This window comes from Alligator mississippiensis, chromosome 5 (genome assembly GCF_030867095.1).
Source record: "Alligator mississippiensis isolate rAllMis1 chromosome 5, rAllMis1, whole genome shotgun sequence".
NCBI lineage: Eukaryota > Metazoa > Chordata > Crocodylia > Alligatoridae > Alligator > Alligator mississippiensis.
The window spans coordinates 210,815,630-210,841,586 of record NC_081828.1 but is presented as its reverse complement, the minus strand read 5'-3'; the positions used below and the strand labels follow the sequence as shown (position 1 = coordinate 210,841,586).

At 48.8% G+C, this 25,957-nt stretch overlaps 1 protein-coding gene and 1 pseudogene across 1 annotated transcript in view; one reads left to right on the top strand and one right to left on the bottom strand.

The window, feature by feature from the left end:
• GARS1 (glycyl-tRNA synthetase 1) overlaps window positions 1-17,679 on the bottom strand; it is a 35,041-nt gene extending 17,362 nt beyond the window's left edge. Inside the window, exons 1-7 of the mRNA XM_006275856.4 lie at window positions 17,540-17,679; window positions 14,811-14,912; window positions 10,598-10,700; window positions 7,145-7,286; window positions 4,981-5,069; window positions 1,933-2,009; window positions 173-318 (exon numbers count right to left, since the gene is read on the bottom strand). Of these exons, the coding sequence (XP_006275918.2) occupies window positions 173-318; window positions 1,933-2,009; window positions 4,981-5,069; window positions 7,145-7,286; window positions 10,598-10,700; window positions 14,811-14,912; window positions 17,540-17,602 (722 nt within the window). The 5' untranslated portion in view covers window positions 17,603-17,679. The remainder of the gene's footprint in view (window positions 1-172; window positions 319-1,932; window positions 2,010-4,980; window positions 5,070-7,144; window positions 7,287-10,597; window positions 10,701-14,810; window positions 14,913-17,539) is intronic.
• Window positions 8,549-8,729, top strand: LOC132251087 (U1 spliceosomal RNA; annotated as a pseudogene).
• Window positions 17,680-25,957: the final 8,278 nt, after the last annotated feature.

Sequence of the window (25,957 nt, the reverse complement as noted above, 5' to 3'; positions counted from 1 at the left end):
AAACAAGCATGAAAGCAAAAGCTACAGGGGCTCCTGCAGTCTTGAACTTCCAACAGCATCCCAGGGACAATACCAAGTAGGAAAGAATTGCAGGATACATAAGATGAAATCCAGTATGTTTTGAATCCTGAGCATGGAAAACTCATGACCAAGAACAGAAGTTGCTACCTACCCTGGCATGTTTCCCCCAGGCCCAATAGAGGTCTTGAACATCAGGTTGAAAGACACAGGTGGGGAGAGGTCATTCCCTGTTATAGGAGACTTCACGTTGTAATTCACAAACAGATCTGCAAGCTTTTGCTGACCATAGTTGTCCAGCTAGCAGGAAGATACAAGGACAGTTATTTCCATTATCAGAGTAACACAGCAGTGATTTGCACCACTAAATGCAGGCTGCAGGAGCCTGCAGTTGGATTTTATCCCAGCATTTAAGTTGGGAGGTGGCTAAAGTGTGAAGCACAAATGGCAAAACATATACTGGAAGATGATGGTCCAGCTTTAACACTGTGGGTTTGTGATTAAGGCACAGCACCGGGCCTTTCAAGGCCTGCCATCTGTGCAGAAGGCCTGTCTCCCAGGAGGAGAGTGGGTGTGAAGCAGTAGAAGAGCATGTCTAGGATGCCACAGCCGCTCTTTTCCACACGTTCCAGTCAGACCTTGGGAATAGCTGGAATGCAGAAAAGCAGGGGCTATGGGGAGAGAGTAGAAGGAAGGCAGGGATCATTTCTATAATGTGCTGCCTTTTGATCCCTTTGCTTTTCCTACTCCAGTAATGACCTGGTGCATAAGGCCTAAAGCAATGTTAGACACCTCCATGTGTGACATATCTTGAAACCTCACTATGCTGCAGAGGAAATCTTCACTAGAGAAGCAGGCTGCAACTGTAGAGAAGATATAGCTAAAGGCTTGCCCAATTGTCTTAACCAGCAATTTGTTGACCAGGGGCTTGCATGGGTACAACAGTGCCAATCTCTCAAGACACTACTTCCTCCCCTCATAAGTCAGAGAGAGAGAGAGAGAGACTAGATTAAAAGAAACTGCACAGCTCTTTAAGCTTAGGATTCCACATTGGGCATGTCGTCTATCAGTGATCTTACTCTCCAGTGAAAACCTAGAAGACCTTATGATTGAACAGAGCTTTTCCACCTTTAACATATTTCTTGACTCTTAACTGGGATGCAAAGAGATGCAAAGAACCCAGGAACGTTCCTAAAGCTGCAAGAGCAGCACCAGCTTTATTAGTTACTTCACACAACAGCAAGGGGCAGCACTACTGTAGGAGAGTTCACTGCCATACTGTGGAAAAGCTATTGATGGCAGCTCTACAATGCAATACAGTACTCTAGCTGCTGGGTTTTTGTTTGTAGTCGTGTGCCAGTATTCTATCTGAGCACGCGATCTGCTCTGCATGTGGCTTTGGAAGTACTTACCCTAAAGGTTATGGGAAAGTGCTCCAAGAACAACAAAATGAAGGCAAATCTCTCTGTGCAGATGCCCAGGAATGTCACCCTTTAGCACAAGCCATTCTAGTGGTAAACAAAGAAATCCAGACTGGGAATTTTATACAGCGGCACAAGTCCCAAGGGTGTAACAGCAAAAGCCTATCTACATGTTTTGATCCAGTATAGCTATTGCTTAAAATATCTCCTTTTTTGAGTATCTTTTGCCCTTTGCATCATGCTGAGATGGCTGAGCCTTGCACACGGTAAAGGCTCAATCTGAGATGGAGCGCTCCTCACTCAAAGAGCAGAGCAAAGGAGCTCCAGGGACAGAACTGCAACCTAGCATCCACCTGACCCAAGTCCTTCTGCAGTGCAACTTTCCTTGCATGTAGAGATAACTTTTTACTCCTTCTCTTTTCAGTCAGTCTAGGACATTTCCATCACATCACCCTTTGCTATCAAGTTTTCAGCCAACCCTGTTCACACTGACCTGTGTTAAGACATTTTCCATTTCTGCCTTCCTCTCAGCTGTACATTTCTTGTCAGACATCAGCTTCTGCAAGTGAGCTGCAAGCACAGGAAGAAACGAATCAGAGGACATTGTTGAGCGAAGACACTGAACCATTCTAACCCTAAAATAATCCAAAGAGCTATACAGCATACGTGAAGCATGGGTTTGTTGCGGGTAGGTCTTGCTTGACCAATCTTATTACCTTCTACGACCAGGTGACCTATCACCTGGACAAGGGAGAAGAGATTGACATCATATATCTTGAATTCAAAAAAGCCTTCGATCTGGTGTTCCATGATCACCTCTTGGCAAAACTGGCCAACTGTGGCCTTGGGTCCACCACGATCTGCTGGCTGCTGGGGAATTGGCTCCGTGGTTGGACCCAGAGGGTGGTGGTTGATGGAAGTCAATCATCATGGTGTCCTGTGACCAGTGGGGTCCCCCAAGGCTCTGTCCCTTGGACCCATATTGTTCAACATCTTCATTAATGATGTGGACATTGGAGTCAGAAGTGGACTGGTCAAGTTCGCCTATGACACCAAACTTTGGGGCAAAGCATCCACACCAGAAGACAGGAGGGCGATCCAGGCTGACCTGGAGAGGCTCAGCAAGTGGGCGGATGAGAACCTGATGGTGTTTAACACTGAAAAATGCAAGGTTCTCCATCTTGGGAGGAAAAACCCGCAGCATCCTTATAGGCTCGGCAGTGCTACGCTGGCTAGCACTACGGAAGAAAGAGACTTGGGAGTCATGATTGACCACAAGATGAACATAAGCCTGCAATGTGATGCTGCGGCTAGTAAAGTGACCAAAGCGCTGGCTTGCATCCATAGATACTGCTCAAAGAAATTCCAGGACATCATTCTCTACTTGTATTAGGCCTTGGTGAGGCTGCAGCTGGAGTACTGCATCCAGTTTTGGGCTCCACAATTCAAAAAGCATGTGGAGAAGCTTGAGAGAGTGCAGAGAAGAGCCATGCACATGATCAGAGGTCAGGAAAACAGACCTTACGATGACAGGCTGAGAGCTATGGGACTCTTTAGCCTGGAAAAGTGCAGGCTCAGGGGTGATCTGATGGCCACCTACAAGTTTATCAGGGGTGACCACCAGTATCTGGGGGAAGGTTTGTTCACCAGAGCACCCCAAGGGATGACAAGGTCAAACGTTTATAAACTACTGAAAAACCATTTCAGGCTGGACATAAGGAAGAATTTCTTTACTGTCTGAGCCCCCACGGTCTGGAATAGCCTGCCGTAAGCACCTACATTGAACACCTTCAAGAGTAAATTGGATGCTTATCTTGCTGGGATCCTATGACCCCAGCTGACTTCCTGCCCTTGGGGCAGGGGGCTGGACTTGATGAACTTCCGAGGTCCCTTCCAGCCCTAATGTCTATGAAATCTATGAAAAATGTACATATGCATTCCCAGAGGACATTCAGCAGGCCAGCTAGAGTCAATCAGTGTAAACCCACAGAAGTCAATGGACTGATGCAGATATACAATAGCTGAAAATCCAGATCAACATTTCTAGTTTGTCATATAACATAACATAGGGAGAAAACAATCTTTATCTAGTTTCCTGACGAGCAACCCAATTTCAATATACCAAGTACTGCCTTTGCAATCCTTTCCTTCCATGTATTCTAAACCCAGTATTTGTAATAGATAAGAAGCTTGAAAGTGAATTCTGTTTCCCTACCGGAAAAAGCTGTCCTTCAATTTTGTGCTTGCACCTACGGATGAACTCATTCGCTATTGTAGGGCTCTCTTTTTGAAGTCTAACACGCTTTCTCGAGGCAGGTCATCAGTGGGCAATATGTCCAGGATCTCCAGCGCCAAAGCACAGATGCCCATCGCTTGGGCAAAATATTCAGTCTGTTAGCTCGTTGTAACAGTAAGCGATTCCCTTTGTGGAACTGCCAGAGCAACTCTGGGCTGGTATGGTCCATAAAGGAAGAGAAAAATTAAGTTAAATAGTATAAATATTAAGTTAAATATTATATATCTCTATATATTAATTTATTATATTAATAGTATATTATTATATTATATTAATTTAACTTAATTATAATATTTATACTATTTAACTTAATTTTTCTCTTCCTTTATGGACCATACCAGCCCAGAGTTGCTCTGGCAGTTCCACAAAGGGAATCGCTTACTGTTACAACGAGCTAACAGACTGAATATTTTGCCCAAGCGATGGGCATCTGTGCTTTGGCGCTGGAGATCCTGGACATATTGCCCACTGATGACCTGCCTCGAGAAAGCGTGTTAGACTTCAAAAAGAGAGCCCTACAATAGCGAATGAGTTCATCCGTAGGTGCAAGCATAATACATATTAAACCGCAGAATATTTTCCAAGTAAAACACTGGAAGCCCACCTGGCATGAGCCAGACTATGGACATTTTATTTGGCAAGGTGCTGGGTAAGAAGCAGGCCTGTTCCCACTGTCATTTCTAGGATTCCTGAACAAAAAGACATAATCAATGGAAAAAGCATTGCAATAACTTTATAATAGACTTCTCTGAGAGAGGGGCGACAGTGTTCTATAACTGAATCAGTATTCAATGTAACCAGAGACCTGAGGAAAAAAAAAAAATGCAGGTTTTATCTAAAGCCAACTTAATAAGTCTGAAGCATGGTCTTGAGGGACTACGTTTGTCAGGAAAGAAAACTGGCTAGACCACTGCATCACATGATCTCAGCACATAAGAGACCTGAAAAGATAAGTTTTAATATAAAAAACAGAATTCTGATTTTATGGTATCACTACTGAATAAAGGTTATTCTAATGCAAAGGTCCCATGCATCGCTTAAGATTTCAATATAACATTTAAATGGAGTAGTTGTCTTAGTCATTGGGATGAATGTCACCTGTGCTAAACAACAGCTAATAAATCTCTTGCAAGTTAACATCTAATCTCTTCTATCCCTTTGTAAAGCAGGACATATTCCCTGACAGCGCATAAACCGCTGACAAGGATCTCTCAGCCAGCACTGGTTTCCGAACAGGAAACGCACCTTTCAAGAGATGATCAGCACGAAAGCACTCCCCACTCTTCACGTCTTTCACCATGAAGTCGGCAAACTTGTCTACATGGCCAGAGGTCCTAGAATAGGAGACACCACATTTAGATTCACAAAACTTTACCACTGAACAGCAAAAGCATAGTATTGTCAGCCCACAGCAGACTGACATTAAGTAGCTATCCTCCAAATCAAGCATCTAAAAAAATGCAGATACATTCTTCCTTCAATTTAAAGTTTATATTAAGTAGCAATCACTTGTGACCATCCTGATCCTTCAGAAAAGATGGGTACTTCTTCACTTTAAGGCTCATGCTCTGAGTCAACAAAATAGTGGCATGTTATCTTCCTTGCTCACCAACTCATTACTGGAGCACACTAAGGATCCAACTGTGAGGGGAAGTCAGTGGTACAAGGACTTATAAACCACCCCCCACTCTATCACCAATTCAAGTTTGACCCAAGCTGGTGTTGGAAGAAAGCCTTTACCATCTGATGACTTACACAGCAACCCAAAGCAACTTCCTGGTCTTGGTTGAGTTTCTAGTGGGTAAGCATGCAATTCATAAAACCCACCAACACTCAGCGCCCTTGCTGGCACTCTTAGCAAAGAATCCCAAGATGGGCAGGGTATGCAAGTTGCTTTGCACCCTCACCATCTGAGGTGCTCCCTTTAAGTCAGGGCTGAGACAGCTGATGGAGCTACATGGACACTACTGCCTTGCAGCTCTCTTCTACATGGAAGGTGAGGATGATCCAGAGGGTCCATTATCTCCTACATATCCCCTGAAAGATCATGGGCAGGCTACTTTTAGCCTCTCTGTGCCCGTTTCTCATCTGTAAGATGGGGATAATAGCACTGCCCTACCTTACAGCATTGCTGAGGATAGAGAAAAGATTGTGAGGTGCTCAGTAGCAATGTGAACAGTTAAACAGTTAATCATTTAACTGATAACCCAGGGATAACTGACTATAGTTTACCAGTTATCATTTAGCACAGAGCAGGGCGCAGTCTGGCAGGGAAGAAGGGGTAAGTGAAGCTGTGCAATGCTCCAGCAGGAACCGGAACGTGGCAAGGCAGGTGGGAGGGAGGAGTGAAGAAGAGCGGGGACTAATACCTATAGCTAGACTCTGTAGACCCCGGTGCAAGTGCTTGCAGCCTCCACCTGCCATGAGCAGCCCAGGCTCCAGGCAGGCCCCTACCACCCACCAGAGCTTGGGCTGCTTGCAGCAGGCAGCGGGGGAGCTGCAAGCAGCTGCACTGGGGTCAGCAGAGCCTAGCTATTAAGTACTAGTTCCTTTTCCCCCCTCTCTCTTCCCCTTCCTCTGCTGTCCACAAGGAAAGCAGCTCAGCTCCCCCACCAGGAAGCGTGCAAGTCAGAGGCCACTTGTTGCAGGCTGGAGCCCAGCACTGCATTGCCCGTTCCCAAATGGATGTGGCACCTTCTGTTGCTGCAGCTGCCAGTGGTGCCCAGCCCTGAGCTGGACCCGTGGTGGCTGCAAGGCCTGGGAGGGGCAAAGTGGAGGTAAGGGGATGTGGGGCAGCTCCCCCAGCCCTGCAGCTCAGCCCCACAGCATGCCCCACTCCACAGCCTGGAGAGGACCCACCTACCTGGCTCATGCAGAGGCTTAGATGGGCTGTGAGTGCTGCCAGGCTTGGACAATGCCGTTCTTCAAAGCACACCCAACAGCCCCGAGTCCCCGCTGCACACTGGGAGGGTAGAAGTGCCCTGCCAGGCTGAGCAGGGGCTCCCTGCAGGCTGGGCTGGAGCAGCCCACCATGGGCCAAGCCTGTGGTTGTCATACCAATTAACTATTTAACCTCTGTAATTACAACAGGTTAAAGGAATTTTTTTTTTTTAAATCAGTATTTACATCCCTAGTGCTCAGGTATTACATTAAAAGGGCCCATGTGTGCATCTAAAATAAGTATCTGCTCACTGTACCTACTCACCTTTATAGGCTTGTTGTTTGAAGTTTCCATTTACCTGCCTGACTACAGACACCTAATTATTCTGTACTGCAACAGACTAACGTGCCATCAAATGCAGGGGACCTAGTCTCATGTCCCTGCGATTATTTTTAAAGAAGCCTGTGAAAAACAGTCTAGCACTTCCAGAAATAAACACCCGCTACAGAAAGAAGCGTCCATGCTTACTTCAGGACTGGCTCTGGGGTGAGCATGGTGCAGTCTATCTCTAGGATCTGCTCCTCCTGGATAAAGTGCTGCCTCCAGGCTTGGATAATGTTGTTCTTCAAAGCGCATCCAACAGGCCCAAAGTCATAAAGGCCACTAACACCTGCAAGAGAGAGATAAAACTAGGGGTCACGTAATCACTTGCAAATAAATTTTGCCCACCCATTCCAAAGTTCCACTCCATAGGGGTCATTCTGGAGTTATTAATTGAGTATGAAAGACCAGCTATGACAACTAACAAGAATGAGATATGTTCCATTGCCTTAGCACATTTGCAGTGCAGCAGATAAACATGCAGACTGCTAGAAGCAGACAGAACTGAGCACTTAAAAGGATTGAGTAATACAGGGAATGGTTTCCATACTTCACTCACACAGGGCAAAGTGATCAAGTTATAGCAAAAGCCTCCAATAAAGAGACTTATATTTTCCTATAATTTTATATGCCATATTTCCTCCACCAACAAATGATTACTGGCAGGTTTGGTGGAGAAAAAAAAAAAAAAAAATCGAAGGAGGGAGCCGAACACAAAGAAAAATGGGATAATTTGTTCCAAGAGCAAATGATTATTGTAACAGCTGTGCATCCTACAACCATCAGTTTAAAGTGAAAAATGAAAGGGAAGAGAAAACATTGTCACAGTAAAAGAGAACAGAAAGAGAAAGGCCTGACCCACACTGAAGATGCAATTCAGATTGTGAAGTCAAATAGGAAACACACACCAACAGACTGCTCTATTATAAGCAAACGAGTTCTGAACATAATTCTTTGTAAAAGTTTAAAAAGCAATTTATCCACTGTTTTAATTCAACTCTTTGACCATGGCCATCAGAGTAATAAGATCTGAAGTTTACAGCACGGTGTGATATCTTAGCAACCTGTTAACATTAAGCTTATCCATGAAAACTCCGTGTAACGCACACAAAATGTACAAACCATTTTGTCCTGCAAAGATGTTCTAGTTTCGTGTTGCTGGGTATTTTGTTTGTATTGCAAAGTGTGTTCTTGTGTATACTGCTGTAGTTTAAATATGATTGTGTTTTTGTATCTGATGCATTCTGGTCTTGAGTAAACTGAGGAGGAAAGTGCTGTCTGAGTACATAGGCAAAAAAGGCCCCGTGCAGTGTTGTGAAACCTGTGGCTTTTATTTTGGACTCCAGCCTGCTGTTGGTTTCACTCCGATAGCAGCAGGGCAGAGCAGATCATGAGCTTGATAGACTAGACCGGGCAGTTTTCATTTAAATTAATTGGATAGGACAGACACTGGAAGCATGGCAATCCCCAACTGGAAAACACGGGGTGATGTTATGCCAATGTATATAGGAGTCTTCCAGCTGCAGCTGAGGAAGCCAGACTAGGAGCTGGAGAACCTGGCAGGGGAATACCACGATCACCAGGCCTCTTGTGCAGTAAGAAGTGGTTTTCCCAGGGTGAGGCCTGTCCCTTGCACTGTGGGCTTGCTGACCCCTGTGAGTTTTTCCAGATGCAGGAGACCCAACTGCACAATTTTGCAGTAATGAGGGATTTGCTTTCTTGCCTTCTCCCTGGCTTGCTCCCTGGCCTTTTGACTAAGAGCAAATGAGACTACAGAGCATCTGAAACCTAGGGTCCCTGGGCTTGCACGTGAGATGTTAGCCATAGACTTGGGGAGCATCTGAAGCCCCAGAGGAGACATGTTTACACAAGATGCTTTACTGCACAGCAGACTAATTTGCTGAACAGTGAAGCACCACCATTTACACGTGCATGGTAATTAGGGTGCAATAGATTAATTTATTGTGCTGCTGAATAGTCCCATCAGATACAAGTAGTATCTGGCACTCCAGTAAATTACTGTGCTGAAACGCATGTGTAGACGGTGATGTTAGGAATAGTTTACTGGAGCTCAAATTGAGCCAGAATATATTCAGTCACATTAACTGCACACGTAGATGCGCCCACTAATGAGTCTGGGAAGGAGGATACTTGCCTAGTGGTAGAGACACACGGACTTGAACGATTGAGCTCTGCTCATTTGAAACTTGGAGCTTGACTATTGGGTTTTGCCCAATAGAAGTCGGACCTGATTTGGCCCCTGAAACAAACAAAAAAATGGAGAAAACTGCTCCCCGTGGGGAGGGACGGGGGAGTGAGCTGGAGCTATGCGAAGCGGAAATCTGCGGTAAAGGGAGAAAGAGTCTCTCTGAAAGTCTGGGCTCCTCTCCTCTCCCTCTTCCCCGCCCCCCTTTTCTTTTGAGTGGGATAACACCATACGAGTATTTATCCCTGGGGCAAATTTGGGCCAGGACTGAAGCCGGGCTCTTTGACGCCATTGCAGTTTCTTGCATCTCAGTCTAGCTGTGCAGCTGAGCCTCGCTCTATTCCGGGCCCTGGTACAAACAGGCCTGGCTCTTCTGGTTGCATTTGCAGCTTCTTTGACTCAGCCTAGCTGTGTAGCAGGCCCCATGGCAGGATGGGCCTGGCTTCTCTTTGAGTTATTTTGCAGCTATTCTGCCCAGGTGAAGCAGCTGGGCAGATTGGGATTAGGATTTTTGGGAGTGCAGTATGTTGACTGAAACCACAGTCACCGCCTCAAAGCCACCATATGGGAGTGGAGATCAGCGCCCTACAGCTTCCCAGAGAGCAGGAAGGGGCCCCTTGCATTGTAGAGGGACCAGCACCCACTAGCAGGTCCCCGAGGCGCAGCGAACCCCAAGGAACAGCTCATAAGACCCTCCGGTGTGGACCCCTCTGTCCAACCTGATGCTATGTGGCACGTATAGGGGTGCAGGCACCCAGAACTAACCCTTTGGGTGAGTCCCCCCAAAAGAGTGGGAGACTGTAAACTACTGTACCTTGTAATTAAGAGTGTTTGACCTGCATTTGGTGTTTTCTTTGCCTTTGTTTTCTCTAATAAATCTGTCCTTTTGTGTTAATACTGCTTGCAAGGAGGGGATTTTGTTTATGTGGGGCACTCAACCCAAACTCATAATCCCAGGTTTCTAGGTGGGAGCTCGAGCCACAGTAAAAAAACTTTTGGGTACCCTGAAATTTGAACTCAGCCCTTGTTGCTGCTGACCAGTGCCCGGCCAAAGGGTTAAATCGGATTTTTTTTGAAGTGGCACGGATGAGGAGGTAACATGAACACCTAGTTTTCAAAAGGTTCCCAAGCAGCCTATTTCCATTAGATTCCCCATACAGCTGACATTCGCTCTCTGGCCTACATCTCTGCATTCAGAAAGCACAAGACAAAGCTCAAGACCAAGACTTGAAAGAAAGGAGGAGATTATTTAAAGCCAACTTTCTAGAAACCCACCTATGTTTCACAACACCATTAAGACAGCATTAAGACCGAGCAAAGCACTTCAGAAAACGTTTGAGAAGACACCGACTTTACCCTAATGGGATTTAGATGTAAATGGTGTAAGCCATTACCTCCATAAATAGAAAAAGCCTGATCATAGAAAAATCTCCGTTTCAAGGTATCTTCCATCTTAGATCTGTCCACAATATCATCTTTGGGCTGCAAAGCCAGTTCCTGTCACACAAGCAGAGAGAAAATAAATAATGGATCCAGGCATTAACAGTAAAATGAATCCTTGCTTCTGGTCAAAGTGATCTGCAAGAGGCATTTTCAAAACCAGACACTCAGCTGGGCTGCTCGCCTCCCAGGCTGAAGGGTTTGAATTGGGATTGATATGCCTTCCTGCTGTAATGACTGGTCAAATGCTGGATTCTGGCATTGTGTGTGAGATCACCGAGTATGCCAAATTCTGAAAAGCAGAAACTTACTGGAAGGTTTCTGATAATAAAGCATCCTTGCTGTGATCCATCAAGGAAACCTACTCAGCTACATGTACAAAAATAACTATTTCTAAAGCACTCTCCCTCTGAGACCTGTGGGATGCTGTATAACACAATAAAGGCTAAAGGTACTGGAAGAAAAAAAAAAAAAAAAAATCGAATTGTAGCACCGACTGAAATCTAGGAAAGTGTTCCATACGGTGTCCATTGCCACATTCCTTGAAGTCAAACAGACAGAGCAAATACAGCTGCGAGTATTTTATCCAAGTACTGCAGTGTGACATTAGCAATAAAAATCAACAGCTGACTTTAGGACACACGCATGAGATGTTATTTCACCCATTCCCCTTCTAGGTAATTATTGTCAACACACTTGCTGAACAAGCTGCACCCAACAAATACCTACATTTGTTTAAAACAACTGCAAGGGCGCTTCAGGCTCCCCACTTATAAATGGATTCCTATCCCAAGTCCCACCTGCTGTGCCTCCATTGACTGTGTTACCACCTTTCAGCTATAAAAGCAGCCTGATTTCCAGAGATACTGAGTATTTGGCAGCTCCCATTGGCATGAGTGAATCTGCATGAGATACAAGGCCACTGCTCTGAATGAAAAAAAAAAAGTAGGCAGCAATAGAACAAAAGCTTTTAAATGTAGATTAAGAAAGTCACTCTCCAAGAGTGTCAGTCAATCAACACTGAAAACTGCCAAGATTTTTCAGGGAGAGAAGGGCAAGAAGGAAGTGACAGTGAGATAGTCTAATAGAAAGTGGCTATGAATAAAGGGGGACAGACGGTATCCTCAGGAACCCATGTGTGGTCACAGTCAGAGAAGGACTGCCGAGCTGGCTGCGTTACAGGGATTAAGAGGAAGAAATGGAGTCTCTGCTAACCCCTGGGTTTCAGAAAGTGTTTGTACAACTTGGGGCGGGAAGCTTTGGGCAGCTGTCTGGGGAAGTTCTACACACCGGAGCTGGTGGCTTGTTCACCTACTGATCTGCTTAAGCTCATCCACTGAAAGTCTGAAACACAGACATGTCCTGAACATTAACAGCCGAGAAAAGGGGTTGGCAACATACGGCCCGTAGATGACCTTCTGGCTGTGGCAGGTTTTTCCTGTGTCCGCACCTGCACTAGGACCACGTAGTGGGCAAGCTGCATTGGGCACAGCTGGGGGTGGTGTGGGAGGAAAGCCGTGGTGGCACGGGTGCAGCTCCGCACTGCCTGGCCCCAGTACAGCGGGGAGGGCAAAGCCCGTGACCACTGACGTGCGGTCAAAGTCCTTCCCCTCACACCCTGACCCATCTGAGTCAGACTAGGGGTGGGTCGTCCCAGCATATGGCTTGGGAAGGGTGCTGGCTACTGGCTTAGAAGATAGCACTTAGCACCACACTTCCCCTTTATAGGTAACCAACACAGATGTCAAAGGACCAATGTAATATGATCACAGAGGCTCATGGCAGCCAGCATGCAGCCTGCTGCAATCTGCACGAGTTGCAAGCAATGACAATGCACTGCAGGATGCTTTGCCAGAAGGGAATTACAATAATAGAGACTTGTGCTCATGAGGACACAGGCTGCTGTTGCAAGGTCATCCCAGTATAAGATAGATGCAACCCACACAAATTGTGAAACTACCACCTAGCCTCTGCCCTGCCTTTTTCCCATGAATAAGGTGTGGTTGAAGGGGATGCCAAGACTCTAACCCGACTCACTGCTTCTCTGCATGAAGTCTGCAAGAACTGAGATATCACCAGCAAACAGATTTCACGAGTCAGTCACTGCAAATGAGACTCGTCATAACCAAATCCTGGGTTATAATACATGGATCTGCACTGAACAGTGACTAAGTAAAAATGGCATCTTCTTACTCAGTCAAGAGCTACTGACATGAGAAACACCCCAGCTGACTTTGCAGCTCTAGCAGAAGGAGTTGGATTTGATTCAGGTGCTCCAATGGATACTCAAGTTCCAAACATAAGGGTGAGTTTTGCCTTTGTTTTACAAACAACATCCCTGAAGGCAATGAGACTGCAAAAATATAACCGAGAATTTCTCTATGGATTCCCCTCCACTTCCTTCTCTTTTGGCAGCTCTAGGGTGACACAGAGGACAGAGATGTTTGCCCGCAAACCTCAAGGTAAGTTTAGGGAACTAGCTATTGTAAAAATAGAGAGGTTTTTATCCCTTTGTACACTGAGCAAAATTTGATCCAAAAATTGCATGCTAAACTCAGAACCCCACAGTTTCATTTAAGTCGCCTTTCAGAGAAGAGTTGCGTCTGGTAAAAAAGAGGGAAGCAACATATATTTGGTCCTCAATTTTAAAATGATAAAACAGTGAAACATTTTGAAAATCTTTGTTAAGTTACATAAAATGAAAACGTCCCCACTGCCGAGTTTGAAGCCTAAACACTGTACAAGGACCTTGAAGGTGAGACTAAGTATAAGCAAAAAAAATGACCCACTCAATTCACCCTGTCCTCACTGAAAGAAGTGCCAAAGTCAACAAAGCCGAGGAAGCCTGAGGAATGGCACTGTGATATCCAAAAGTTTGTCTAAGTCTATCCCAAGCCTGTACTTGGTCCGGTAAAAGATATCACCCACAAAAATCCTTGCCTCTTGCAAAGTAAACAAAGAGAGACATATACACTGGATTAAAAAAAAAAAAAAAAGATGACAAAACTGATCCTTTTAGTGATCTGAGTTCTTATCCATAAGACAGAAAGAAATGCATTTCTTTAAAATACCTGATTTTTTTTTAGTTGTCTACAACTTATCAGTCACTACCTTTGCTCTGTAATTAACCATTTTACTGAAAAGAGGCAAGGAATGAAATAGCCCATTGATGACATCAGTAATTATCAAGGATATGAAGAAAGTAGGTTTCAGTAGATTGGATTATCAGCAGAAACTTCTTCACAGTCAGAGCACCGAGGCAGTGGAACAGACGGCAGCGGGAAGCTGTGGAGTCTCTATCACTGGAGGTGTTCAAGACCAGGTCGGGGATGATCTAGGTATAGCTATGCCTATGTTCTGCTGTGGGTATTCACTATGCTTTTGGGCTTTGCTGGTTGCCACATGGGGCTGGCAGGGCATTCCCCTGCTGCCCACCCCGTCTTTGCTACTACACGTGTCAGGGGGTCTTTTTTAAACCTTCTGCAGAGGCCTTGGGTGTTGGCTGCAACCAAGGCTGGGGATTTTGACTGGGGTGTGCCAATGCTCCTGCCAGGATTTAAAGCTGAAGGTTTGCCCCTCCACTCCGCGTCAGACCAATGGCATATTTAGGGCCAGGAAGGAATGTAATCCCAAGGTCAGATTGGTATGGACTATGGGAGGGTTTGCCTTCATCTGTAGCAGGGGGCATGGCCTCTACCTAGGATCTCTTGAGCATATATTAACCTTTTACAGAAGCAGGGTATTGACTGTTGTGGTTCTGCCTTCTGCTTTACCTGTGGTGGTTTGGACATTATGTCTGGTGTTGTGTCAGAGCTGATGGTAGTTTTACTAAGCAGTTATAGATTTGTGTGGGAGAGTCGGATGGAGGTGGTCCTGCCTTGGGCGGGGGGTTGGACCGGAGCAGCCGGTGGCGGTCCCCTTCAGCCCTGCTTCTCTGTGGTTCTATGAATACAACAGCTACTAGTTATAACCGTCTAAGCCTGCAGGTCCATATTTAACAACATGGTGAACTGGTAAAATTTCAAGGAGGCTCCCAGGCAGACAAGGTTCCTTGGGTGAATTTGATGTCTTTTATTAGGCCAACCCAAATAGTTGAGAACAGTTATTAAGTTATAAAGGAGGCTCCCAGGAAACTCTGTGGAACCTGGAATTAATTCTGACGCTTACCTTGGCTTCTAGGGTCTTCTTCCTAGCTTTGAGCTCTGCAACAGCTCTGTCTACGTCCACCTGGGGAGCTTTCTCCTCTTTCAACTTTCTTACTAGTTCCCCCTGGAGGAAGAAGAGACAAGAGTAGGAGATAAGGATTCTGCCCTAGATGTCCGTCCCGGACACCATCTCCCCGGACTTTGTTCACCCCACGGATACAAGCCGAGGCTCCGGATGAGGCAGGGGCACTCAGAAACTTGTGCACGCAGCAGCAGAGTTTGAGATCATTCAAGTTTCCGAAATGAATTTTCCCCCACCTCCCTGCCACTGTTGCACATCTCAGTATGTGCGCATACTCATTTTTTTTTAAGGCTACCTGAATAGGCACCACCACAACTCACAATTATTAGTCTATCCAATGGTCTTGGAGAGGGATGACAAACACAGAACAGTTATTATTTCAAGACGGCAAGCTATCAAAGCACTGGAGGAACCAAACACAACCAGTGATAAATCCAGGTACAAGGCCACAAAGACAAATGAACTGTCGTCATCTTGAGAAGGTTGTAGGAAGGTTTTTCTCTCCTGCATAGATAGGATTTCCGCCCCCAGCCCCTCTACCACGTACTGCGATCGGTGACCCACGAAACCATCAACAATCCTACAGTCTGGTTTATAACGCACATCACCGACTACGTGATAGCTTGATTTTGTTTCTAGCGTGGGCTGCTTGCAAACAGTCTTTTCTTAATGTGGAAAGAGTCTTCTTTCCAAAAGCAAAGCTCAGTCCTGACTTATTAAAGAAGTGTTAAGGGACCAGATATAAAATAAGCGTGACCTTCAATCACTTCTGTAGTTTAACGCGCTCAGCTTAGCGTCTTTCTTAGTACATCATTTCTTTCATTAAAAATAATAATAATAATCCAGAGCTTTTCCACTGTCAGGTATCTACCTGTTTTTTTTACTGCATGATTTTGCATTATGCTTACATCTACCGAGTGCACGGCAGACAGAGGCTTGCAGTTGGGAGTTTATCTTTAAGGATGGGGAGAAGTGTAAAAATAGCTCCTGTGAATGACGGAAGTCATAAGACTTCACAAAGAAGGGGGTCAAACAGCAAATTAATTCACATACGAGGAGAGGACAATAAAACTTGACAGGCTGAGCTCAGAGTGCACTTTGCACAAGCAGCTTGCACAACCCAGCCAATAATCATTAAAAAAAAAAGCTGGAGTGGAGACTGTGCTGACCTGCTTCCTTCCTGTTAACTACTTCCATCAAAATGTGAAGTTTCACTCGGGGGCTGCAGGGCTGAACTGTGCTTCCAGGCTAACGTGGCAGAGGGAGGGATCTGATTTTTTTTTTTTTTTTAAAAAGGAAACCAAAATTGTCTTGGTTGGGCTGGGGTGGGGGCTGCAGGGAGCAAAGTCAGAGCAAGGAGTGGCAATTCAGAATAGGTTATCGCACTGCTCGCCATGGAGCACAACCACTACGCGCACACCACGGCATGCAGCGACTCTTTGTCCTGACTGACAAGGGGAAAAAAAGGGTTCAGACGGGAGAAACAAAGCAAACAATTATGTTTGCCGACTGGATACAATTTAATTAAAGCCATGAGCCTGGCCCAGAGGAGGAGCGCCCGGCAGCGCTCGATGCGGCCGATGCTGCTGCAGCTTTGTCCCGTGGAAGAGCGAGGCCAAGAGGGATCCACCCCAGGATCGCGGCGGCTTATTGCATCAGGCACTGCTGCAGGAGGAAACACCCGCTCGTTTGCGCCGAAACACAAATACACACTGGCTCCGGCAAGGTTTCCTCAGGGTCTAATTAAACTGCGTCCACCCTCGCTTAGGATTGGATGACAGGGTGCAGAAACCACCCAAAACCAAGACAAAAAAAAGAAAATCTTCCTCATTTTTACGGCAATGACACCTTTTATACGATTACTGCAGGAGGCGATTCCCATACAGCACTCGCGCCCCAGCCGCCCCTGGACGCCCCACGTTTCTGCCCCATCCCCAGAGCCGCTAGCTGGGAGGGAGGGAGGGAGGGAGGGAGGGGAGACGACCGGCATATTCCCATTTTAAAGGGCGGATGATTTCTTCCGAGCGGTGGGGATTTTAAAAAGATAAGAGCCTGGCACAGTCGAGCCACCAGCATTTTCTTTTCCAGGCGATTCCCCTGCCTAGGCACCACGCTGTAGGGTTATTCCTAATACACCCAAACGGAGGTGTTTTAGCAGATGTGTAGTTAAAAAGCCGTACATGCACGCGTGTAGGGATGAATATGGAGATCACACACATGCACAGATCGAGGATGTACGGGGGGGGGGCGCGCACAGATGCACAGGAGCTCGCTCACGTAGAGGAGATGCGGCGCAAACCCACCCACGCGAGCACGACCCGCCACACGGCGCGGGGGGGCCGGGCCAGGCCGGCCGTGGAGATGCGCCGCGGACAGCAAGGGCGTGTAGCCCCCCCCCCACACCGGGGCTGCAGGAGCAAGGGAGCCCCTATGGACCCAGCAGGCAGGGGGCCAGCGGCGCCACGCACCGCATGGGGCGAGGTGCAGGGGACGCGCACACCTGGCTCTACAGGGGAAAGAGCCCCACGTGGGGCGGGGAAGAGCCGACACGACCCGCTCCGGGCACCCACGTGGAGCGGAGCCGGCAGGGCTGAGAGCCTGTGCCGCCCACCGCTATAGGGGCGCAGGGCTATACAGCCCACCGCTATAGGGGACCCCCCCCCCGTTACCTGCAGCCGGACGGCGTGGCGCAGCGGGGCCAGCAGCGTCTCGGCGGCGCCGGGCCCGTCCATGGCGGCGCGGGGCAGGGGCAGGGGCAGGGGCCGGGGCAGGAGCGGGGGCAGGCGCGGCGCGAGACGGCGGAGCAGGGCGGGCAGCGGCATGGAGCCCCCCCCCCGCCCCCCCCGCGGGTGATGCAACCGGCCCGCTGCGTCACGGCTGGGGGCGGGGCCACCGCATGGGCCCCGCCTCCGGCCCCGCCCCGCACTCCACGGGCCGGCGGGTACTGCGCAGGCGCGGCCACGCCCCCACCACCACGGGGGTAAAGCCCCGGATGTGGGGATGTCCCCGCCCCAGATTTAGGGGTTTCTCCCCTTCCCCAACACACAAGGTTTAAAGCCCATTTTAGGGGCTTTGCCCCCGTACATTTGAGGGTGAAAACTGCAGATTGGGGGGTTTCTGCGCTCTCCACACACACAAGGGTTAAAGCAGGTGTGCCCCCCACGCGCACGTTTGAAAGTGAAAACCCCAGTTTTGGGGATCTCCACCCTCCCCCCACACTAGGGTTAAGACCCCAGTTTGGGCATTTCTGCTCCACCCCCCCCATGCACGCTCAAGGGTTAAAACCTGAAATTTGGGGGTTTGTGCCCCTCCCAAACACCCGCCCTCGAAGGTGCCTTGCGGGCGTGTTGCCCACCGAAGCCTCGCTATTTTGGGGGGGAGAGGGGTTTTCAGCGGGTGCGTCCGTGCCTCGCTCCGACGTGGGGGCGGAGGCGCCGTCCTGCGTCTGCCCGCTCTCTTGCGAGGGCAGGTTTGGGGTCCGGGCTGCCTCTCCTCCCATATTCAAGAGCAATTTTTTTCCCTCCTCGGGGGCCCGAAGCGGCTGCCTTGACGCGTGTCCCCGTAGCTACGAGCCGGTCTGCACCGCGCCCCTCGATCCGGAGCCGGCCGGGGTCCAGGGGTCTTCGGTGCGTCGCCTGTTTTCGTGATACGAGTCGAGCGGGACCGGGGAACGGGTTAAAAAAGAAAAAATAAAGTAATTGATTCCCGACATGAACACTGCACACGCTGGTAAAAAATGGCTCTAGGACGCTGTGGTTCCCAAATTACCTTGCTGGCGCTGACATCACCCTTCACGTGCCTGATAGTCATTGGGGAAGATAAGGGACGCATTAAAGACTCAAGCGAACCTGTTGTTTTTTCCATCTGCTGCAGTGTTTGAGCTCACATAGCTCGGTGGCTTTGCGAATTTACCACGTTTTGCTTTTCTTTGATGCCTTGGACCTTCCTCTGTTTCATTCGGCTGCTTTGAGTGTCCGGTGGCGAGCGTTCGCAGACGGCATCGCTGCAGCACGGCTCGTGCAAAATCCTTCCCCGTCCTCTTTCTCCCTCGTGGGTGCTGGCGCTAAGGCACGAGGTTGTCAGCCCAGAGGTGGCAAGTCTGAGGCCGGATCAGAAGCGCTCGTGGGGCAGTCCCGGCAGATCCCAACGAATCTGTGCTTTCTGCTAAAACCACGTGTCAAAAAGGACACGGGAAAGGAAAGCTTTACCGTGTAAAGTCATATTATGTCCTGCTCCTGCCTTGCAAATGCAACTGGCCCTTACACGAGTGAGCACGCTCACTGACGTCAGGAGACCTGGTCTGAGCAGGACGCCTCAGACTCGTGATGGGGTTGGCATTGATCTCCCAGTGACTACTGAAAGCAATCTAGGAAATGTTAATAGGATATGAACGGGTTAATGCCATGATGTCATGTTGGGGGAAAACACTCCCAGAATAGCTTCCCAGAAAATACTCCCAGAATAGCTGGCAACCCTAATTTGTAATGGGTAAGGGACTGCACCCGTCGCATGGACAGTGCCCAAACTGGGACCGCAATATCCCCGTGCAAGCTGCTTTGAGTAATTCGGAGGTGGTGTTAGGGACATTTTAAAACATCGTAGTGCATTTAGTGGGTGGGAGGCACTAGGTTGAGAAAAATGCCAAATATCAGTTTAAAAAATACAAGCGATGTCGCTGAGGCTGGACCGGGGCCCAGGGACACGAGGGCAGGTTCATTTTGGAGCAGTCAGCTTAATATTTTGTCCCCGTTCAGTATTTTAAGGGATGATGTGAACGTGCGTGTTCGATGTGTACTTCCCCTGAGCTGTATTTGTCTTTACTTAGCTGCTATTTTTATCGCTGTTTACAGTTGTTGTTTTTTATTTACCTGTAATACCAGGGATAGGAAATTATTCTGGCTGGAGGGACACTTAACGAGCTTTGGCAAGCTGTCGAGGGCTGCAAAGATAGCCCCTCCCCTTGGCAGGTGCCCCGCCCCCTGGTTGCCATCCTGGGACTGGACGTCCCATTCCCTGACCTTTGCCACCAGAAGTCCTGCCCCTTATCCCCAGTAATAGTCCTTTTGGGAAGGCGGTTTGCCATCTTGGAATGGGAGAAAAATTATATACTAAAAATCAAACATTGACAATGACATATTTTAATTTTATTTAAAAAAAAAAAATTTTGTCCTGATTTCTATTTGTGTGGTGTATGTGGAGATGACTGCATACTAGCTCAAAATGAGGTCTTACTCTTGTATATCGTGGGAGGGTAAAGGGTGGTATAGGTGGAGGAGTATGGGGTTTGTGGGGGTGTGTGGAAGGTGCGGGGGAGGATGTGGATGTGGGTGTGTGGGTATGGGAGGGTTGTGGGGGAGTGTTTGTGGGGATGTGTAGGTGTGTATGTATATGGGGTTTGTGGGGTGTGTGGAGGGGGAGAAAGGGTGGCTGGGGGGGTGTGGGAGGTTGGGTGTGGGGTGTGCACAGGGGGTTTGGGCGCAGGTGTGGTAAGGTGTTAGGGTGACCATCATAGAGGACAGTCCGGTTTTTGTATTAATAGAGGACAGAGGATAACCAGACTGTCCTCTATGATGGCCACCCTATAAGGTGTGAGTGCAGAGCAGTGAGAGGGACACCTCCCAAAGGTGCATGGGTGTGTGTGTGGGGGAAGGGTGTGGTGTTTGTGGGGTGTGTAATTGTGTATGGGGAGGGTATGGTTCTGGGGTTTGTGCGGGGGGGTTGAGGGTATGGTGGGTGTGCATGGGAGCCAACGCAAACGCACCTCTGACCTGGTCAGCACTCACCTCCACCCTGCAACAGCCTGGAGCCTGCATACCCTGCAGCATCTCCCTGGCACCACCAGCAATGCACAGCCCCAGCAGGCCCCACGCCCGCTCCAGACTCACCCCCACTGGAGCGGATCAGCAGGAACCTGGGCACTGCCCTGACCTGGCCCGCCCAGTGCCACCCACCTGTGATGCATCCTGCAGCCCGCTGGGCACGCAGCGTGGCTGGGGCAGCTCCACAACTGACCTGCCTTTCTAGGCAGCGCAGGTGACAGTGGCTCCTGGCTGCCGCCACCACCAGTCCCAGCCCCGCGGTACCAGCAGGGATCTGTACTGCACAGCCCTGACCCTGCACACTTGCTCCAGAAAAAAAGTCGTGCCATGCTGGGCTGTCCTGCATTTGCTCAGTGCTGTCACTGCTGCCTGGCAGGGCAGTTTGGAGGTGGTAGTGATGGCAGTGGAGACGCAGGGCAGCCCTGCGCGGGCTCTGGGCGGCTGCAGCAGGGAACTGCTGGCAGTGGGAGCAGAAGAGGCTGCTTTTACCCCGCGCTGAGCAACAGCTTCTGTCTGGCATTGCCGCTGCTGAGACTGGGCGGCAAGCCCGGAGCAGGCACGCAGCGCACAGGGTCAGGACTGTGCAGTGCAGTACCGTGGGGCTGGGGTTGGGGCCCGCAGCGGCAGCTGGACGGAGCTGCCTGCCACCTGAGCTGCCTAGAAAGGCAGTCCAGCTGCAGAGCCGCCCCAGCCGCACTGCGTGCCCAGGGGGCAGCAGGACGCACCATGGCTGGACTGTGCCTTGTCCAGGGAACCGAGGGACCCGCCGTGGGCCGGATAAAGACCCGCCATAGGCCGGATTCAGTCCACAGGCCATAATTTGCCCACCCCTGTGTAACACTCTTTGGCATGCATACTTAGAAGCAATCCTAATGTAAAATTAACAAAATTGTTCCCAGTTAATTACCTTACTTGCTTTTATTATCTAAAGTGCTGATGAAGAGCATACAGTTTCTATAATTCCCCATCTAGCCCTCCACAGGCACTGCTGTCCCGCCCAGACCTTCACTACAGTGCAGGAGTCTAGTGGTGTGTGAGCTTCCCAGCTCCACCAGACTCTTATCTCTGACCTCTTTACCCCCCAGCAGCTACTTTGCAAAGCTTGAAAGAGCACTGAATCCCTTACAGGACATAGTTGAGCAGAAAGGTTCCCCTTTCTCTTCTGCTTCTTTTTACCCTGCAGGGACTTTATTTTAACTAACTTCCCAGACTCAAGAAATATTCCCTGCCCCAAGGGGCTCGCTGTGTCTGCCAGACCTATGAGATATATCTCAGTCTCAGCTGATACAGCTTCACCCACTATCGAAGTGTCAGATTGCCTACAATAATTGAGCTCCTGGCTGAAGAGCAGCTGGTTCAGGCTGAACACAGTTAAAATCAGGTGGACAGCAAAATGTAGAAGACAAGGTTAGATTTGCACCTTACAAACTAAACAAAGTAGAAAGAAAAAACGAACGAACGAACGAACGAACAAGCTTTCTTGGGCTGAAGCTCACTTGTCTCCACCTTCCACTAAGACCAAAACTCCCATTTTAAAGATGTGAGATGTTCACTTCTGTTTTGCTCCTCAGTAAACGTGAAGAACTTAAGGTAGAATCTGTGCCTAAAAATGCCTTCTTTTATCTCCATTTTTCTAGGAAACTTCATCCTCTCATTCTTTAGCAAAATTTGGCAAAATTATCCAGGAACGTGTTACTTCCAGGGTAGCTTTAGGCACAGGCTGGGCCTGGTGCCATTAGATAAGCATGAGGCCTCATGTGGGGTCTCACAGTCTACCTGTCTGCCAACCCCAAGCAAGTGGCCCTCAGATCGCTGTGCAGTTAAAAGTGGGCTGTAGCAAGGGCACAACGATGTGGCTGGGCACCCGTGGCAGCCGGCATGCACCAGGCATCGCATGATCACAGTTGCATTTAGGCAGCTGCAGCAACAAAGGTTTGCCCACCCCCCTTAAGTCAGCACCTGGGGGGCTGTCCTGGTAGCCCTGCCTCGATTACACCACTGGGCTACAGCACCAAAATGGTTGAGAACCGCTGTCCTGGAGACTTTGCTATTGCTGTCATGTGTGATATATGCAGGCTTGGCAGAATTCGCTTTTTATGTTTTTTAAATGGTGACAGCTAAAATCGATATTTAATTTTTAAGCATCTAAATTAGGGGTGTTTTTCAATTTTTATCAATTTAGCGCACATGCATGTACTCATGCATGTGTGGCAGCCGTTGCAGGAGCCGGGGGCCATACTGGAAAGGCTGGAGGGGGGAAGGGGCAGGGCTGGTAGTACCTGGGAGCCCAGCGCCGCTGGCCCCTTGCTCTGCCCAGGTCTCAGCAGGGCAGGGTCCAAACTCCCATGGAGCCCAGCCTGTGCTACTCCAGCCTCCACGGGAGTTTGCCATGCTCACACAGATGCCGGGACAGGGTCCACAGCATTTTGGTCCCTGCCCCAGCTGGGACCTGGGCAGAGCAAGTGGCCAACAGCACCAGGCCCCTTTTTACTATCAGCCCTGCCCCTCCAACCCTCCCTCCCAGGACAGCCTCACCAGCACAGCCCCCAGATCCTGCAGCAGCTGGGTGTGTGTGTGTGTGTGCATCCCTGCCCCAAATTTCCTTTCCTCCATCCCAGATTTTTTTATTTTAAGTCACCTTGATTTAAATTTTCATAGACATTAGGGCTGGAAGGGACCTTGCAAGATCATCGGGTCCAGCCCCCTGCCCGAGGGGCAGGAAATCAGCTAGGGTCAGATCACCCCAGCAGGATAAGCATCTAAAATGGTCTTCCAGCAGTTTGTGACCATTATACCACTGATGATTACTGATGGAAATATTTTTTCCGTCAGTCCGTGAGTGTCTGGTGCAATTGATGGTTACCGATGTCTGTCGATAAAAAGCAAATCCTGCCAAGCCTAGTCCTACAGAAGGCACTCAGGTAGCATGGTGATAAGCAGTACTATCAAACTGTAAGAGAGATAAGAGCCAGGTCATCACGAGAAGCTGTTTGCTGGTGTTGCTGTAACAGTCTTCTGTACCAGCAAAGCACACATAGTTTGCACATGTTTTCTTGGCAGGGCTGCACTTTTGCCAGTGTAACAGGATGTCATCCTCGAACACACCCCTCATGGTGTAACACAGCCCTGCCACTTTCCTCTCTTCGGTTCTCTTTATAGTTTCTAATTGAGACAAAGCCTGAATGCAAGGGCATGTTCCCCATCCTGTGGTCTGGTCGTGTTAAACTTCACAGGGAACCCAAGAATGCTCCCCCAGCTTTCAGCTGTGCCTCACAACCCTTAGTGCAAATCCATTCGTCCCTGTTCCAGACACACTTCGTGCATTTTATCTAATGGTTGTTCAATGTAAAAAGCAAGAACTGACCTGGAAGTGAACACGAATCCAGTGTCACCGCTCCCGGGTGAGTGCTCTCACCATGCCGAGAGTCGTGCTCCTTCTTGTGCTTTCTCTGGCCCAAATAATTTTGAATTCTTTCCAGAGGAGGGCTGAGAGCACTGCACCAGGTGGTTAGGGCCCTCTCCAAGGAGGCAAGAGCGGTAGGTTTGAATCCCCTCAGGCAGAGCAAGGACTCAAGACTAGGTCTGCTGTACCATTCTGTGCTCTGGATCCCCAGAGAAGGAAGGCCTCTTGGTGGCAGTGGGTTAAGCAGGATTCAGACACATCCCCATCCTCTGCTTTTCCTGTTGCTTGCTTCCAGGCAGTTGCACGCTGAATAGGTTGACTTCAGGTAGCTCCTAGCTAAGAGTGCTCGTTGGTCTGGATAGAGGGCCACCTCCTGAGCCACTTGAGTCTCTCTGGGTGCATCAACACATGCTATTAATGCTATAAAGCTTACTGCACAGTAAACTACTGCACAGGAAGCCTTCCCTGGGACCACGTCTACACGTGCTCCCTGTTGGGAGCAAATCTGCTCCCAATGGGAGTAGCCTGGTGCAGGGCTGCTCCTACCCTGCTCTGGTCCCGTGCACAGGGCTAGAAAAGCTGTCTGTGGCAGCTGTCTCCTGGCCCTGTGAACATTGAGAAGGATCCTGATGTGCACGGGGGTGGGACAGCTGCCGCTGCAGAGCTCTCCTGGCACCGTGCACATGGGGACAAGCCCCGTGCCCAGTGGGGCTTCCCTGCGCAGCCCCACTGGGAAAGCGGGACAGCTCCCGGCCAGCCCCGGGCTGCTCCGGGATTTCCTCGCCCAGCCAGGGGAGCTGGGAGCTGCCCCAGAAGCAGGACGGCTCCTGGCTGGGCAGGGAAGCAGAGAGCTCCCCAGTCCCGGTGCTGCTTTGCTCCCCACAGATTAGTCTACTGCACAGTACAGCGCTCGTGTAGACATGCCGTCTGTGTCCTTTATCAGGAGCCCAAGCGCCTTACATAGGTTTCCTGTAAAAGCAGAGGATTTCTAGTTTAATAGCATCTCCACGACAGGGTTTTGCCGGCACTGCAACGCCAGTCAAGGATTATACTTCTTCCTACCCCTAACCAACATAGCTAGGCTGCCAGAAATTTCTGCTGCAGTCCTGGCCAGATAGAGAGGGGTTATGGAAAGGAGAATAAAACATGGAAAGTTTTGATTGCAAAGTTCATTACGTGGCAGAATAGCAGAAGTGGGACTTCAGGGGGAACTTAAGCATCTGTCCTTCTTTAAGCCTTTTTGTAGCACACATTGCTAGATCAAGGCATAATTCCCAGTTTTGTAAACAAGTCCTTGACAGCCTTTCTGGTAGCTCACAGCCTGCATTTTCATGTTTAATTGTATATTAAGGCTGAAATTTTGAAGGGCTACATCTTTTACATGCCTGTACAAAGTAGTCCCTATTGTATACCGCTCAGACAAGATGATCGAGTGAATCTTTCGCGCTGTGAACTCCGTGAAATTATAACTCCCCTCGCACTGTTACAAGGGACACCAGGATGTACACTGTACATTCAAATCCTATTGCAATTAAATAAAAAATACATGTATAAATACACAAGTCCACCTCAGTTAGCAGCGTATTGACTTCGGTTATTAAAAAAAATCTTAAGTCAGACCTATGATTTTGTTCATGTGTTGAGCTAAAAAAAAAAAAAAAAAGCTGAACATCATCTTGCTGTGAAGTTAGGAGGTCACTGAATATAGGCTTTATCATCTGCTCCTGGTGGTAGTTTTTTTTCTGTGAATTGTCAATGACTGGATCCCCAGCTGAGCTGGGGGTGGCAGGTTTTTTGTTTTGGGTCTAAAAGCCCAAAACCAAATTGATCTCTTTTTTCAGGGGAGGGAAAATACGGCAACAGAG